The sequence below is a fragment of the Melanotaenia boesemani genome, chromosome 19, assembly GCF_017639745.1.
Source record: "Melanotaenia boesemani isolate fMelBoe1 chromosome 19, fMelBoe1.pri, whole genome shotgun sequence".
Taxonomy (NCBI): domain Eukaryota; kingdom Metazoa; phylum Chordata; class Actinopteri; order Atheriniformes; family Melanotaeniidae; genus Melanotaenia; species Melanotaenia boesemani.
Genome location: NC_055700.1, coordinates 11491102 through 11508171, shown reverse-complemented (window position 1 = coordinate 11508171; position 17070 = coordinate 11491102). Strand labels below are relative to the sequence as shown.

The window sequence follows — 17070 nt, the reverse complement described above, 5'->3', positions numbered from 1 at the left end:
CTTCAATATCTTTAGTGAATCACGTCCAGAGCAGAGAAATCTCTTTCCTTTTGTTTTGTTTTTTTAACAACACATCCTAACTCACCCATTCCCTGGACTTCAGAATACCTGCTGCTGCCAAAACATACGGGTCTTTAGCCATCAGTACGAATGTGAACTAATTATTGTATTCTGAACAATAAATGGGTTTCTCACAATGTAGTGGATCATTCATTTTGGATGAATTCTTCAACAAAACATTAAATCAAATAAATATGCTATACTTACTGGAGGAGGCTAATAGGAAGGAAAGGGTTGAAGTTATCCAGACCATCTGTCTGCAGGTTTGTTGGCAAAGAGGATGCCAAGTCAGTATTTGAGGATGAGGCAGAAGCTCTGTTTGATTGGCCAAATATGGCAGTGCCTTCTGAACCCACACTGTACAAAGACACCGAGCTGGAGGATTTAGAAATGGGCTGAGAGGACAAGCGATGGGCGGATTCTGCATGAGAAAGGTGGTGATGCAGATTAGATAAGGCTTAAAATCAGATTCAAGTCTGAGGTTTTATATCTGTCATCACAATGACTCCAAGTTAAATCACTGATCTTTATAAGCCAAAAATTTGAAATATAGCTCTGCAAAACAAAGAAAAACAAGAAAGTCTAATAAACATCTCCAGATAGATACCTTTGCGTTCTTTGTCCTGCTGTCTGTTCAGGGCTCCTTTGTATATCATGACTTGAGCTCTCTCTAGATCAGCTAGAGACACAGTCTGTTTGATTGGACAAGGCCTTACTGCCCACTTCACCATACTCTGAACTACATACTGCAGCACTGATCTCAGCTCGGTACTTTCATCCCACTGTTTATTGCTGGTCTTAGTCGTGTCAGGGGTAGGACTGGAAAGAGGAGTCACTAAGGGGTTTTTAGAGTCATGTTTAGGTGCTAGGAGCAAATCTGAAAGTTTCTCACAGCTAAAAATGACAGTCAGGGCTTTCAAACCCCCAATAAGAAGATATGAGACTCTAACTGCTTTCACTTCTAGGGCAAAGGCATCCACCTTTGAGCTCTGGGATGTTTGGGGAGACTGAGCTGAGCAGAATTCCTGAGAGTCAGCGGTCTTTGCAGCATCGCTGGTTGATGATGGTGATGGGAAAGAGTTTGCCTCAACTTTCTGCTCCTTCATTTTCTTCTTCTCATCTTCTGACAGGCATTTCATTTCATCTGATATATCTTCATCCAGGAAGGACTGAGTCTCACCCTCATTCAGAATCTCCTGAGAGTATTTCCTTTTGGAGAGCGGAAGAGCCCCCAGCCACCCCTGTTCCTCCAGCAGCCCCATCAAATATATCAGATCTAACAACACCGTTGGTTTGAGGCCTCCGAGGCGGGTGACATCACAGCAGGATATGTCACAGGGCTCCAATGAGATGATCGGCGTGTCGCTGGGTGACCAAGAATTCATGGAGCTTAGTTATTGGGAAGGATGGGAAGAACCCACAGATACAGCATGGAGTGACACCAGGACGGATTCAACAGGGATTAATGGATTTAAAAATGGAGAAGAAGAAGCGAGAAGAAAGTAAGATCAGAAGAGTAAATGATTAAAATAAAGTAAAACGTTAGACAAACTACAGAGAAAATGAAAAATAAACACTAACAGAAAGGAATTAGAGTAATACACATGCTGAAAGGACCAAGACAAGAAAAATATAAGAATTGTTTAATGGAAGGTAATGAGAACCATCATTTAAGAAACGTGCAGAAACAATCTGATAATGAGTAAGGGGGCATGTGAATGTATTTTTGTGATACCTGACAGAGAGATCTGGCTCCTCCCACTGAAGCTTGGCCAGAGAGCTTCCTTCTTTCAGGACTCCCAGTAGAACGGCCCTACGACCACTGGGCCTGTGCAGGCACAGACCTCCCGCACGGAGACCACTGTCAACTCCTCCAATCAGTGCCAGTACCGGCCACACTTGAGTGCAAAGAGCCTCCAGCTTGGCCTCCGACAAGGACTGACGATGTGCCAGTAATTCCCGGGTGTCTTCGCCAGTCAGGTCTTTGTCTTCCTTCTCAGTGTGTGTAAGACCGTGACCTATTGGAAATAATAAGCCAGTGGGAATCAAAAAGTAATACTATGTCAAAGGAAGAGCTTCACTGGCTGCCTTCCATATCGATTCTCAAAATAATAGATAAAATAGTGTCCTAAATAACTTTTAACATCTGTTTTCCACGTGGTTTTTTGTGCTGCCTGTTTAAAAATACAGCTGACAGATGACTCTTTTATCCATTTCTAACATAATTTTAGTCTAATCCAATGTATTAAGTGAGTTTGGCAGAACACATATAATGTATAAAAAGTTTTAACCTCATTTGAAAACTGATGAAGATAATTTTACTCCGTTATCAATTTTTTAAAAGAGTAGGCTAACCTCAACATGCTACTAAGACTACTTTCCAAGTATGTGTTTTTACCAGAGTCTTTAAAGCTTCCAGAGTCTTCGTCTCTCAGCACAGGACCGATAAGCTCCAGGTGGATATGAATGTGCTGGTTAATATATGTGGACCACGGATCACACTCATGGAGCCTACGTAGGAGATGAATTGTTGACTCCAGCAGCACGGTTGTCCGAGGGCTGCACAGAGGCTCCCCGGGAAGCAGATTACTGGGCATGCCTCTGATCTGCAGGTCACGCAGTGCCACCTGTGAGGAATACAGGGATTCTGTACAATTTTGTTGTGCCATTAGATATTCTAAATTTCAGATATTTTTAGTGTATAGTATTTTCTGTTATACAAATTATTAGACAAATAATCATTTGTTATATTTTAGCATGAGATAATTTCACTATATAGGTAATTGGCTCTTATTGAAAGTGGGAATGTAGAGTCCCTGATCAACAGGGATGTTCTAGTTATAATTGACATTTATACATGTTTGAAGACTAACAGTACTTAAACTGGCAAAAATAACTGTGATAATGAAACAGGATTCAAAGACAGGTCCTATTGGTTCACAGTGCTTCATGCACCTTCTCTCCAGGATTACTGCTGTAAAACAACACACATGGATACAGCTCAGAGGCAACCACTCCCTCAAACGCCAACTTTGGCTCCTGCAAGAGGAATATGGACAAAAATAAAACAAATTAAAGAGATCACGCGGTCTGAACAAAGCACTAAACTGACTGAATACTTAGTCAGACCTTGTCATTTTTGCCAAATGATATAGTGTGAGCCTCCATGTCCAGGACGCAGGTGATAGTGTCACCCTGGGTAAAAGAGGGAAGTGTACGGACCAGTTCACCTCCATGGTACAGGTTGCCACTATAAGCACGATACAGCCACATGTCAGTGGTGGTATGATGGTTGTGATCTCTGAGTGGCCAGCGTGATACTCCCACACATGTGCCCTCATTGCCTCTGTTCTCCTTGGCAATGTAGAACTGCAAACAGAAGTTGAATGAGATGGGTTACAGAGAATATCTTTTAGCACACAGAACTAAAATGTGGAGAACTAAAATTTTAGTTTATAACTTTCTGTTTGTCATTTCTTTGTCTCCATAGAGCAGATACCTTCCAAATGAAGCATCCAGAGGTAATGGCTGTGGTTGCCAAGCCATAGCCTTTCCCTCCTGAACCATGGGAGAGAACATTTCCACTCTCCAGAGAACAGCAGACCAGCTTGTGTGGATCAAAGGAAAAATCTCCAATGGGAATACACTCATCATAGCTGCCAGGATTCTGTAAAAGCAACATGTGGTAAAGAAATTATAGTAAAACAATTGGCAAATTACTAAAAGTGCTTCTATAAGTAAATTACCAGTAATTATCTAATCCCATTTTCAAATGATAAATGACATATCCAACTTTGTGGATATATATACACATTTTAGCCTATTTAAACATGGGAAAGATCTGTTTGCATTTTTTGGTCTTGTCCACTTTTCTTCCCATCCTATAACTGATAACATGCCATCTGTAGCCCTGCTGTTTTTAGTTTCATCACTGCCAGGACTGTAAATCACTTTAAAGCTGCATTTTCTTTTAGATCATTAAATTTATTTTTTTTAAACCAGCATTTAAACCACAAATGAAAACCAATTATGTTTGGAAATGTTGACAAAATTTTAATACAGCCCACAACTAATCTAATACAACAAATCTGCGGCACATTTTACCAGTTTGCATATACTGTTGTAGTTGTGACTATTAAATCAAGACAAAGCGTGCATGAAACAGCAGAAAAACTTCCAAAATTTTCATATACAGTGGATGTTACAACAAGTATTGTTTTGTAAACTGTTCAGTCATTCAATAATTCATTCATTGATCTTGTTGCAAAGTCAACAGTTTCAGCCCAATTTGTTATGTACCAATAACTGTAAAGAAAATCACTGATAGTCCAAAATTATATAGTAAGAGGTACAGATTACTGTCCAGAGCATAACTAATGCAATATGTATTAAATTACCAGTGTGTCTTTTTCAGCTGCTTCTTCAAAGTTTCTCTCAGCAAGAGGTTCTTCCCACATATAAACGGACAACAGCTGAAAGAGTTGTTTGACAATCTACAAGAAAAAAGGGAAAAAGAGAAAATCTGAATTTCTTCAGTATCATGCTCATAATAAATATACCATTTAGAACTCACACATTCTTCATATAAGCTTGCAATTTTAATAATGCCTTCATGAGCGACTTTACTTGCAGGTAACATGCTCATTTTTCCATCGTACCTGTTGAATCTGAACAGGCTCAGAACAAGCAGGTAATAATCTTTCTAAAACATGGAAGGCCAAAAGTTTAGTACGAAGATTCTTGAAGCATGGAGATCCTAAAAAGAATAGGTTGGTAGTATAAATAACAAGGGAAACATTTCAACACTGTGTAAAATATAAATACTAATTATTATTCACACTAGACACATAGTGTCTTACCTGAAGAGCACTTGTGTGAAATAATGGCCATGAGTGGATTAATCCATTTGACAAAAGTTGAAAGTCTTTTCATTACTCTTAGTGACAACACTCGCCTGAGAAACACCAGGAAATCCGCCAGCTGAGATTCAACCACATTGCTGTTTTCTGCTCCAAAAGCAATAAGACAGATGATTTAAGCTTTAAGAGAATTAGTTTATTTGTGCTCTGTTTAAAACACATATAGTAAAATGAAGGTTATTGTATGTATATTTGCCACACCAGGTATACTTGTGCTCTTGCAGGTGGCGTCCAGATTTGCCCTGTCCATTGATTCTTTCTCTGCCATCTGTTGTTGGTGGAATTTGTGCAGGATGTTTTGCAAATGCCCACACATCACCTCCATCAGAGAATAAGATACATCTATAGGCAGCAAATCCTCACAGGAACTGAGAGCACAGCACGATTAGTTGTGTAAATAGAACAAGGAAGAGAAGAAAGAGGTAAAAACAAAAGCATGTTCATAACTGTCTTTTCATAATCACCTTGCTGCTACAGTCAAAATCTGAAGCAGGCGGGCGCATGCCAGTCTGAGTGCTCCGCTGACTAACATTGATCCAGATGTTGAGGCTGCAAACCAGCCCTGGTTTGTCAGTGCACAGCTGTTGTTGGTCAGCATGGACAGGATTTCCAGGATGCCACATTTGATGATCAGCACCAAATCAATAGGTTGGTAACAAAAATTCAGTGCAAACATTGTGGCTAGAAGAAGGTGCTGGCAGGAACCTGAGTATGACAAAGACAATATGTCACATGAAGACAAACCAAACTCAAAATAAAAGGTCACACACTAACATTTTGTTGACCCTATTTAGCTGTGATTGTGGCATGTATTCGCTCTGGCACTGTTTCAATAAGTTTCTGCAATGTCAAAATTTATTTCCGTCCAGTGTTGCATTCATTTTTCACCAAAATCTTGTATTAATGATGGGAGAGTCTGACCACTGAGCAAAGCATTCTCAAGCACATCCCACACATTCTCAATGGGGTTCAGGTCTGGACTCTGTAGTGCCCAATCCATGTGTCTCACCCTCCCTGAATCACTGTTTCACAATTTGAGCCTGATCAGTCCTGGTATTGTCATCTCTGAATATGGCTGCTTACTTTCACTATTAAACATAGCCGTGAGTTCTACTCTTGTTTTTCATTGATTTGATTTCACCAAACCTTTAGGTGATCGCAGACGTATCATTCAAGATTTTTTTCCAACCACCTCAAAGATGATGGTTCCCCACTATCCTTCCAGTTTTTAATAATGTGCTAGACAGTTCTTAACATAGTTTTAGTAGCTTCTGCAATCCCTTTAGATGCTGATGCTCTTTGCTTAATGCATGCTAATGATTTGACCCTGCTTAAACAGACTAACATCTTTTCCACAACCACAGAATGTGTTTTTCTACTTGGTTGTTTAAGAAATGAGAAGCTAATCATTGCATCAGTTGGGGTTGAATAACTTGTTGCCAGCAATCATCCAATAGGAGGCTCGTATCCATTTGCTTAGTCAAATCCAGGTGGTGACTTTTTTTTTTAGTCAGGCAAAAATAGTATATGTTGTGGCATGTAACACACTCTTGCTCAAAAGCTTTGTGTTGTGCCTGAGGGAGTCAAACATTTTTTTTACACCTGCCTTTATCAGTCTTTGTTTTTTGCTACACTTCAGTTGTATTGTGTTCATTTTAAAGAGCTAAAAAAGGAAAAAAGAAAAACATGAACAAAATAAATAAAATAATAATATTAAGTGAAACTGTAAAAAGGTAAATATATACCAGGTTGTTCTTTTTCCAACTGGACCCTCTGTTTGAGAACACACACCACTTGCTGGTAAAAGGCGTGGGCTGCAGACTGTAGCTCTCTTCTTGTTTCTGCAGAAGCTGCATTAGTGCCACACTGGATTGAGGTGAGAGAGGTTGGAACAATACACGAAAAACATTTAAGTGTATTACCTACCCATATAGATTGTATTAAGTATTAATTTCTTCCATTAGTTCTTTGCATATCATAAATATCTGTGCAAACGTGAGGGTATATTGAATGTACCATGTAATGCTGAGTCTCATAATGAACTCCAGAGTGAGAGCCAATGATTTGTGTTCCCAAGGCAAAGCATCCAGAGAGAAACTGGAGCTGCACTGACTGTAACAAAGCAGGAAACTGAGGAGAAACTGAGGATCCACTGCTCTTCTCCTCCATCTTAGAAAGGAAGGCAGACATCTGACATAAGGCCTCCAGACGCATCTGATCACAACAAAAAGTTCACAGTTTGTTAAAGCCTTGAGAGTCCATTAGTTTGAACATCACTATGTACATAAGCACTGTGTGCATCACTAACTGCATAAGCTTTAACATTTACAAAGTGAAAAATCTTTGGTACCCTTACTACTTTCGTAATATTCCAGCTGGCTAAAGTTTAACATAATAATAATAATAATAATAATAATAATAAATCTTTATTTGTATAGCACTTTTAAAAACAGAGTTTACAAAGTGCTGGACATCACACAGCAGAAAACAATGACAAGACACATACAAGAGTACAGCATGAAAATTAAATAGATAAAATATTATACTATTATAAAAAGGCCAATCGATAAAAGTGCGTTTTAAGAAGTGATTTAAAAGATGACACTGATGGTGCCAGTCTTATCTCCTCAGGCAGGCCATTCCAGAGTCGAGGGGCCTGGACAGAGAAAGCTCGGTCACCTTTGGTCTTTAGTTTCGACCCCGGAACAGCCAAAAGAGACCTGCCCGAGGATCTAAGGCTGCGTGGAGGCTCGTAGGGTGTCAACATAAAACAGATGCTTGTAAATTTTCCTAGTCAGTCTCATTGCCCTGATAAACAATTATTGAATAAATATCATATATCAATAATATATGTCATGTAACAAATGAAAAGTTACAATTACCTCAGCCCGCTGTTGCTGCTGCATTATGGCAAAAGCAATGGCCTTTGGGTCTGCCTGACTACAGCTCTGTCCACCTGCCAGAGTTGGTGAAGAAAGTGGTGGGTGGATCAGACTTCCACAGACAAAGTGAAACACCTGGTTGAGAATAGGCAAAGTGTTGCTGCCACAGTGTGACAAGGGGGAAGTTGGGCTGATACACTGCCGTAAGCGATCCCAAGCATCTTTCATGACTCCCAAAGAGCACAGAGGTAAGCCTGGAAAATAATTCCATGTTTAAACTATTTTACTTATTCTCAAACACAGCTCAGTATAACACTGTCAGAGTTTTATTTGTAACATTTTTAGAATATGCTTTAACTGAATAAATATTCAGAAGTAAATAGTATACACTTACCCAATTTAACCTTGGAAGATCCAGGAGAGTGTTTGGATTGTTCAAACTAAACAAAACAAACAGAGTATTAATACTAAATAGCATTTGTAGAGTGAGATGTCTTTACAAAATAAAACATACCTGTTTCCGTCCATTAACAGTCACTGTGAAAGACTCTTTTGATGATTTCCTTAAAGTGAGATGGTGCAGAAATTTAGTGGTCACATAAAATACTAAAACAAACACTAAAAGAGACCAACCAAACACAACATGAATAAAACATAATCTACCTTGTTATAGTCAAAGTATGACTATTTTCCCCTTCACTGGGCTCCACCCAAGCAGGCCTGACTCCCAGCAGGAGAAAAAGACATCGGGACAACACCAGATGACAGGCAGCTGGGAAGGACAAGTTCTCCTCAGATTCTCTCTGATTTTCTCCTTGTTGTTTGTGATCTAGCTCTCTCTCTGGGCTAACGGGGCTTTCCATGCTGCTGGGGAGGGTAGAAGTGCCAAACGACTCGTACACCGTCACGTTTTGCTGTACTTGCATGGATTCCCGGGTTGCCATGAATGACTCTAGTACTTCTGCAGAGACAGGTAAAGCTGGAGATTCCATTGTATTGTAATGTACATGTGTGTATATTTATTTCTGCAGCAAGTATTAAAATACCAAGATAAAAAAAAAATACATTTTTAACATTGTTCAGCAGAAATAGAGACATCTGACCTGACAGGTACATACGACTGTTGCTAAGTCTGTCCTCATCGGTGGCCTCGTCCTGGTTGTGGTTTGCGGGAGAAAGGGGAGGAACCTGCACCTCCCGGTTACAATGACTTCGTGATTGCTGCTCGTGATTCTTTTCCACCTGCTCCACTGATGTGCCTGGTTCTTGCCTATCTCCATCTGGACTTTGAGGAGACTGAGAGTTCTGCAATTTTAAGAGGGCGCTTAAATACACCTTTTTTTAACAACTTCAATTTACCAGATTACAAGAAAGTCCAATTCTGCTGTATTATATAATATATTGTATATTTGCAGAAAAAATATAAAATATCATGTAAATTGCTACTAATGATAACAATTGTCTAATTTTCTTCAAAATAACTAGCAAGAAATATACTACGGTTCAATTGTTATGTTCAGTATTATTGGTAATAGTACCTGTTTGGTAGCTGCTTGCCCTTGTGAGATTTTTGGAGAGTTTTTTAGGGCCATCAGAGTGCTTCTGATTTTATAAACTGTTTCATAGACATCGAACAGTATCTCAGAGGGCTCATATCTGCCCCAATAGAAAAAGACAGAGTGAACTGTTAGCAAATTATTTATTTATATTATTCCACATATGACAGTTTATACAGAAAAACTTTTATATACTGGCCGTCATTTACATTACGTCATTTACAAACCATTAATTGAAGCACTACATAAATAGCGCTTCCATTAATGGTTTTATCTAATAGTATTTTGTGTTTACAGACCTGTCCTGCCAACGGGCCTCATTCTGCAGTCCAGTGTGTTTAAGGAGTGCAGCCAGACTGCAGCGACAGACAATCTGCAGCAGACAATCCCCTGAAGAGCTTCCACTCTCCCATTCTGCTGTCGCAGCAAACAACACAGATGAATTACAACAAAGTCACAAACAGGATAAACACGCTGACTGTTCAACAGGATTACTAATGGAATCTATGATAAAGTTTTTATTATAGGCAATAAGTCCATTGTCATAATAAAAACCTTCAAAGAATAAAGCATTTAAAATGTACAAACATAAAAGTCAGAATACCTTTACTGTGGGCATACTCCTCCATGTTCCACCACAGGACACCTGCAGGTCCTCTGGTGGATCCCAGAGCCAGTTCCAGTAAAGTCCTGGTATCCTCAGTAAGACTCAGCTCTGCTAGTCTGGCATCACTACTGCCCAGCAGCACTACCTCAGTCAGCCATGCCAGGTTGGCGTCTACAGGAGAAAGCATGTCTTGGAAAATCTAACCATAAATTACATCAGCCTTAATACAGCCTACAATCTCAGGTCTATCAAATAAGTAAGTAAGTAAGTATATTAATTATTTTTTTAATTAATTAATATACACACATGTGGCCCAATTTGAAAATAAGTGACATAACTGCAAATAATTGCATTGCCTGTACCGACCACTACCACTGCTTGTGTCAACTTTCATTTTCACTCATGGTAGTCTGTAACACATTCTCGATCTGCTTGCTTACAAAACAGTTGAAATGCTTGCTTTTATTGCAAGTGTTACCAAAGAGATTAAAATAAATCATGGGAAGAAATCTGCTCTCTGTTGAGCAAGCAGTTTGTTTTCCTACCCAGCTGTTCAAAGTCCATTTCAAGACCATTCCTGAGGAGGACATCTGATAGCCAGATCTCTGATGTTTTCTCCTGGAGTGAAGGCGGTGGTCCTTGCAACATACCACCAAGGCAACGGCCGACTGCCAAGGCAGTTGACCGTTCCAGGTCCAACAGCCAAACCCATATGCACTCTTCCTCCTGTTGCTGCTGCTGTCCAAGGCTGGCATTTTCTTCATTTTTGTCTGTAAGAAAGCTCCGCTGTCATTTTTAAACTAGTCTGTACTTTGCTGTTAGTGCAACAATGCAGGGACTAATAACAATAAAAATAAACCAAGTTTTGAGTTTGACTGAACTGACCTGAGCAGGCTTTTTGAGTTTCCACTCCCAGTTCTTGTTCCTCCAGAAGGACCGTCTCTGGCAGCAAACTGTTGAAATCATTCAGGTGCTCCAACAAAAAAAGTAAATGGCTCAGGAGAGGTTGAACTGTACCCAGAGGCAGCAGCAGCAAGGAGTACATTACCTGGCACAGCAGGCTACCAGCCACTGAATTGTACAACACCACTGTGACAAAATTGAGACAAGAGATAGGAGGATGCGAATGACTGCTTAGAACAAATAAATACATAGTGAAAAACACAAACAGGTTTTAAAATGAAATAGAGCTTAGAGATCAAATTGTGGGTTTTCAGATCTATTTCTAGAGAGTGTATATGTGTTTGTCATCTAATAAAGCTCACCAACCCAACTGTGCACAGCTCTAAAATATATGGGTATAACCTTGAGATTAATCAAGCAAATAAAGTAAAAAAGTACTTCATATTATTATGAATTAGCATTACTTATAGTGAAAAATGGAAATATTTTTTACAAAACCTTTAATGTGTCCTTAGACAAGTTAATGAATAATAGAAAAAGAAATCATTGTAAAACATCATCTGTTCACTAACATAAAAAATATGTAAGACAGTGTGATAACTGGGCTAAAATAACTCTCGTTGGAAGCCTTACTGTGCAACTTTTTAATAATTTGTTTGTCTGGAAAGCTCTTCTTTAACAGCTTGGTTGATCTCTTGAGTGTTTCCGCAGCACAGGGAAGCAGCAAGTAAAGATGTTCACGCAGCAGTGTTACGCTGCTGCCATCCTACACAGCAGCAGAAACAATATGAACATGAGCACAGCTACAACAATAAAGATTTCTTTAAATAAATACAAGATTTAACCATACATGACTTGTTGATATCCAAAGGCATTTTTCAGGTTAATTATTTTTGTAGACCTGTTTATTTTAATATTATGCATATTTTTTTTCTGTTAAATTTGGCACATTCATTACCTCTGGGCTGGAATGAATGTAGCAGTGGGCAAGCAGGTGTCTATGAAGTCCAGACAGCAGCTGGTGGAAGTGAGATGGTGGATCAGTTTGCCCCTGACTATCACCAGATAGTTGTTTATCACTGTTTTTCTCTAACTCCCCAAATTGCTGTTCCTTTATGAACATAGAAGAACAGGAAGCATGCAGAATATTAAAAAAACATCCAAAAATAATGAACAAAATAGTCATTTTTTATACTTCAAATTAACAGAAGTTGAAGTTACTTGCAAATAACCAGCAGCTTAAGATAAAGCATATTAAATCTAGATAAAGGAAATCTAGTTAATGGTCAAAACAAATGATTGCATAAAGGTTGTTTAAATCAAACCAAGTCTTTTTAAATATGATGAAAATGTGCATGTATTAGTTTCTTTTGTACAGGTATTTTTTCATATGTTTGTTTTTTTTAAATAGAGTAATAGCTATTTCATGTTAAACTTTTTTTTAATCCCAACAGGGCAAATTACAGATGAAAACTATTTTTAAGATTCTGAATTGACAATTAGGATTTGACAAAGTACAACTTTTGTCCTGACCTAAATTGTAAACCCCTCCCTCTTTAAAACACACATCAAAGTCAGTGTCATACCGTGTAAAAGCCGATGCTAAGCAGCAGGGTTTTCATCAGCACTTCTGCTAAGTGCAAAGGGTCGTAGGCATCAGCTGAGCTTGTAGAGGAAGGAGCACGGACTGACATAGCAGGAGTCAGTGGAGGTCCCACGGCTGTCACTTCGCCAAAATTACTGTAACCTAGTAGAGAGGCGACATGGCTCTGGTCCTGAAGGCTGCTGAGAACCATGTCTAACTGCAAACGCTTTGAGAGAGGAAAGAAGAACAAAAAATTCTGGTATAAAATTTTTCTGTAACATGCTTACACAGCATTCCAACAAGCTCTATCACATATTGTCTTGCAACACTAACTTGTTTTTCTATCTAAACATTCATCTTCAAGCCAACTACTTGCATTGGTCCAAAAAGCAGCTCAGACAAAATACTGTGCATTTTTACATAAAAACTGTTTAAACTGTTTATCTATGTCCTCCATTAACACCTTCTTTAAAAGCCAACTTTCTGTCCTTGGAAGAATGCATAACAAAATATTTGGTCAACTTAAATACCTGTCCTTTGGAGAGTACATTTAAACTCTGAGGACCCTGAGGAAGAAGGGAGAGGAGCAATTCTGTTCTTTCCTTCAGTGGAGGCAACAGCAGGGACGAACCAATAGACAGAGTGTTCAAAACTGCCTGATGATTGACAGAAATATCAACACAACAAGAAAATAAACACAAGATTTCATGTTAGTATCGTTGCAAGTAAGAGATAAGATATCATATCACATATATCAAATATCATATAAAAAAACTCTACTACAACACTGAAATTTCCCTCTATGATAAATAAAGTAGTTTTCATTTAATTATATTTTATTTCATCACTACTGGGCTTTGACTACCATGTCAGAGTTTTGTTATAGCACAATACAGAAATTACACTGATGAACTGCTACATTATGATAATTTCTGCTCGATATGCTTCTTGGTCAGATCAGGTCTAGACTCCGTTAGACATCTAAATATGCTTTTTGTTATCAGCAAAATATTAGCCAAAGGTTATTTGAGCTCTGTAGGTTTAGAGTCAAAACACCCTGCTCATCCTGAAACACCAGTTCAGGGTTTGCCCCCTCGCAGACAGTTGCTAACCAGGAGCACAACAAAAGTCTTTGCAGGTCTTTATGCTGATTCGTTTCACAATTACTACAAGAACCACCACTCACTTAATATTTATTCTATCTTTAAATAAGATAATCCTTTAATAGTCCCACAGTGGGGACTAAAAGATAAAGCTAAAACTGGGCATGTGCATGCCCAAGCTTGGTACCTACACTGTCAGGCAAGACTATCTCTTCCTTTAAATCCTGTCATTAAATATGGTGGCAAGTATACTACAAAAGTAATAATAGTAGGTTTACTTGTTGTATGGAGTCTGGCATGTTGGTATCTATGAGTCTAAAGAGCAGATTTCTCAGGGGCCTGCCCTGAGCACCCAGAACCATGGCACCAGTGCCCCCTGCATGGGCCAAGGACAAGTGGATGGACAGCAGCTTCATGCACAGCAAAAGGAAATGATGGTGATCCCTGAGAAACATGGACAATTAGGAGTGTGAGTCAGGTGGAGAGCAGAAAAGGCAAGTGGGGAGTCAGTGTGTCCTTTCAATGGTTGTAAATAATTCTGAATCTCGAGGCAAACACGTACTGTATGTGGTAACAGAAGATACATGTTCATGTCATACCTTTTAGATAAAAAAGGAGCAGGGGGTGTATCATCACTGATGCCATCACAGTAACTTTCTAGGAAGTTACGCAAGTAGGCAAATGTGCTCTCTTCCAGGTCGACGCAAAACGGCCTGTGCCATGCCACTAGTTGCCTGTCATAATCAATAATAAATCTCAAAATGTGCACATATTCCACATTACAGAACTGTACAAATGTTCCATAATAACAAAGAAACATAAAAAAAACAAACAAAAGGAATCCGGCACTAAAGACTGTAGTATTTGTTTCAACTGAGATTGAGTTTTTACCTGTCAGTAGGAACTGCAGTCCATGCCAGACTGTGAGAGGTCCCAGCGGTGATTTGCTGAATTGACACCCCCTCTAAGCCAAGCACTTTCTTGGGTTTGGTAATAGGAGTAGAAGTGTGGCCTTGCCCACACTGGCCCATTGTGTTGTTGCCCCATGCATACACTTCATTCTCTAACGACAGAAGAGCACAACATGTTGTAACCAGAGCTAAGTTCTTTGTACATTTGTACTAAGCATCCGAGTACCTGACCAATTACCGCTAAAGATATCTTACCATGAGACAGAGCCAGACAGTGGCTGTCCCCACATGAGATGTCAATAATCTTAGTGATACCCAGGTCTTCTATGAACCTAGGCCTCAGTGAGGTTGTTTCAGAGGAGCCACATCCTAAACATGAGCCGCAACCCCATGCAAAGACCTAAAATACAGGTACAGGAAAATGTACAAATCCCCAAAAATCATCTATTTTGTTTTTAATTTCTTTTACAACTTGACTGGCTTTGCTAAAAGCGAGAGCTGGTGACAGATTGTAAGAAGCACTTAAGTCACAAGATTAAGTTATTTTGTCAAATAGTGTTCATACCACATACAAGCCAGTTTTGACATGAAAAATCCTAATCTAACTTAAACCGCTGAATGTTACCTGTCCTGCAGATGTCAGGGCTAGCGATGACTGACTGCCTGCACACACTTTCCTGATGATAAATCCATGTAGAGCCTCTATGACCTTGGGACGATACACACGATTTGTATCTCCATGACCCAGTTTACCTGCAGAGATGAGTCATATCCTCACCTTAGCTTACACTTCTATAATCACAGCACAAAAATGATACTACACTGGAAGTGTTTATAAGAGAAAAAGCATAGGTATAATTTTTATAGCTGATTATATTCTGTACATAAATAAATGTGCTAAATTGAAAGAAAATACTCAAAGCATGATTACAGTGGGTTCACAAAGATCCTACCAGATGTTTTTAAATCAGACTGTGCATAATCTGATGACTCACCATTGTCTCCTCCTCCAAAAGACCACACGGTGCGTCCATCCTGGGCCACAGCAATGGTGTGAGAGCTGCCACAGGCCACGTTCCCCACACCACTGATATCCTTCACTAGTGTGGGCACGTTGCGACTTTGGCTATCACTGTGACCTGAACCAAGTAAAGGCACAGGACAACAAAGGTTGTTACTAATATTTCAAAACTTTTCAGACAAGATATTTCCAAAAATATTGTGTGTACCAAGTCTGCCAAAGTCCCCTTCTCCCCATGTATAAAGCTCTCCGTCGTTAGTTACAGCAGCACTGTGTCTGTAGCCAGCAGACACACAAACAACCACCTGTGAGACAAACCATGACATGTAAAAAATATTCAATCTCATATTATTATTGAAGAAAAAAAACGTGGATGGATAACCAAAGCAACATTTTTAATCAATTTTTCCCATAAATGTCTGCATTTCCTGCAGGCTTACCTTGCCTAACAACGGTCCTTGTATGATTTTGGGGTATTTCTGTGTAGCACTGTTGCCATGTCCCAGTTTCCCATACTCTCCATCACCCCAACTGAACACCTGAAAGATATGCATTTAAAAAAAAAAAAAAAACTTTGTTAATTTAATCATCAAATAAATGTTGAAACATTCACAGAAAAAGTAAGTTTAAAAACAGTGAGTATAGACCATGACTTCTGTATGCTGCAGGCAGTCTAATAAAACTAAAATATTACTCTAAAAGTCAGAAAGCTCATTTGAATGAATTATCTGAGAGGAATAGAGATGTAAAACTGCCAAATGAGGTATATAATTTAAGTGGTGTCAACTTCTCACCTCTCCCTCCACAGTGATAGCCAAAGTGTGCCCATCAGAGCCCTTTGAGGAGGATACTTTCTTCATGTTTCTATGTGGCTCCAGCACAAGCTTCTTTGGCATGGACTGGTTGTTTGAGTCTCCCAGTCCTAAGCGGCCGTAGCTGCCTTTTCCACAAGCTTTCACTGAGCCGTCAGCAGATACAGAGAAGGTACAGTACTGGCCTGCCTCAATCTGAAAGAAGGACAAAGTGGACATTCAGGTATTTAGGAAAAAATCTCATGTGATTTTTAATCATCATGCTGGACTATGCTTCTTCCTACAAGCTTCTAGAAACTGGGAATCATCTTAGTAGCTGGTAATTTGGTTTATTCACAGACATTATTGTTACCATCTATAAATGTAATTTCCTCAATACCATCTGCACAACCACATATTTTCACACTCCCACCTCCATGCAGCAAAGACAGGGCTATGCATTCACTGTGGTGGTATTGGGAAAGCTCACACTAAATATGCAGGATCAAAGATGAAAAAATTAAGTAGTATAAAAGGAGTGGTGAAAGCACTTTGCTTTCCAGAAAATTAACTAAATGTTTGGGGAAAAATCTTAAGTCATATAAAAAAATGTGTATGTCTTACACTGGAATATCATTGATATTAGTAAAAAAGGATGTAGAACTACTTGAATGCATTACACAATTTGTATAAAAATGACTACATGGAATTAAATACAATATTAAAACCTTG

At 39.1% G+C, this 17070-nt stretch overlaps 1 protein-coding gene across 2 annotated transcripts in view; it reads right to left on the bottom strand.

Annotated features, from left to right (window-relative positions):
• LOC121629901 (probable E3 ubiquitin-protein ligase HERC1) overlaps positions 1-17070 on the bottom strand; it is a 43462-nt gene that overhangs the window by 20445 nt on the left and 5947 nt on the right. The window contains exons 5-41 of one of the 2 annotated variants that reach the window (XM_041969807.1): positions 16342-16554; positions 15988-16086; positions 15756-15852; positions 15522-15665; positions 15152-15279; positions 14782-14926; positions 14507-14678; positions 14215-14349; positions 13894-14059; positions 13043-13168; positions 12514-12738; positions 11886-12038; positions 11561-11693; positions 10910-11113; positions 10570-10794; positions 10022-10195; positions 9717-9834; positions 9400-9517; positions 8965-9166; positions 8525-8822; positions 8376-8424; positions 8256-8301; positions 7862-8115; positions 6996-7193; positions 6725-6845; positions 5444-5684; positions 5181-5347; positions 4920-5066; positions 4719-4816; positions 4458-4553; positions 3560-3727; positions 3190-3429; positions 3016-3099; positions 2459-2687; positions 1796-2078; positions 668-1449; positions 268-481 (exon numbers count right to left, since the gene is read on the bottom strand). In XM_041969807.1, coding sequence (XP_041825741.1) covers positions 268-481; positions 668-1449; positions 1796-2078; positions 2459-2687; positions 3016-3099; positions 3190-3429; positions 3560-3727; positions 4458-4553; positions 4719-4816; positions 4920-5066; positions 5181-5347; positions 5444-5684; positions 6725-6845; positions 6996-7193; positions 7862-8115; positions 8256-8301; positions 8376-8424; positions 8525-8822; positions 8965-9166; positions 9400-9517; positions 9717-9834; positions 10022-10195; positions 10570-10794; positions 10910-11113; positions 11561-11693; positions 11886-12038; positions 12514-12738; positions 13043-13168; positions 13894-14059; positions 14215-14349; positions 14507-14678; positions 14782-14926; positions 15152-15279; positions 15522-15665; positions 15756-15852; positions 15988-16086; positions 16342-16554 — 6692 coding nt within the window. The remainder of the gene's footprint in view (positions 1-267; positions 482-667; positions 1450-1795; positions 2079-2458; positions 2688-3015; positions 3100-3189; positions 3430-3559; positions 3728-4457; positions 4554-4718; positions 4817-4919; positions 5067-5180; positions 5348-5443; positions 5685-6724; positions 6846-6995; positions 7194-7861; positions 8116-8255; positions 8302-8375; positions 8425-8524; positions 8823-8964; positions 9167-9399; positions 9518-9716; positions 9835-10021; positions 10196-10569; positions 10795-10909; positions 11114-11560; positions 11694-11885; positions 12039-12513; positions 12739-13042; positions 13169-13893; positions 14060-14214; positions 14350-14506; positions 14679-14781; positions 14927-15151; positions 15280-15521; positions 15666-15755; positions 15853-15987; positions 16087-16341; positions 16555-17070) is intronic. The other variant, XM_041969806.1, reaches the window with a different exon arrangement.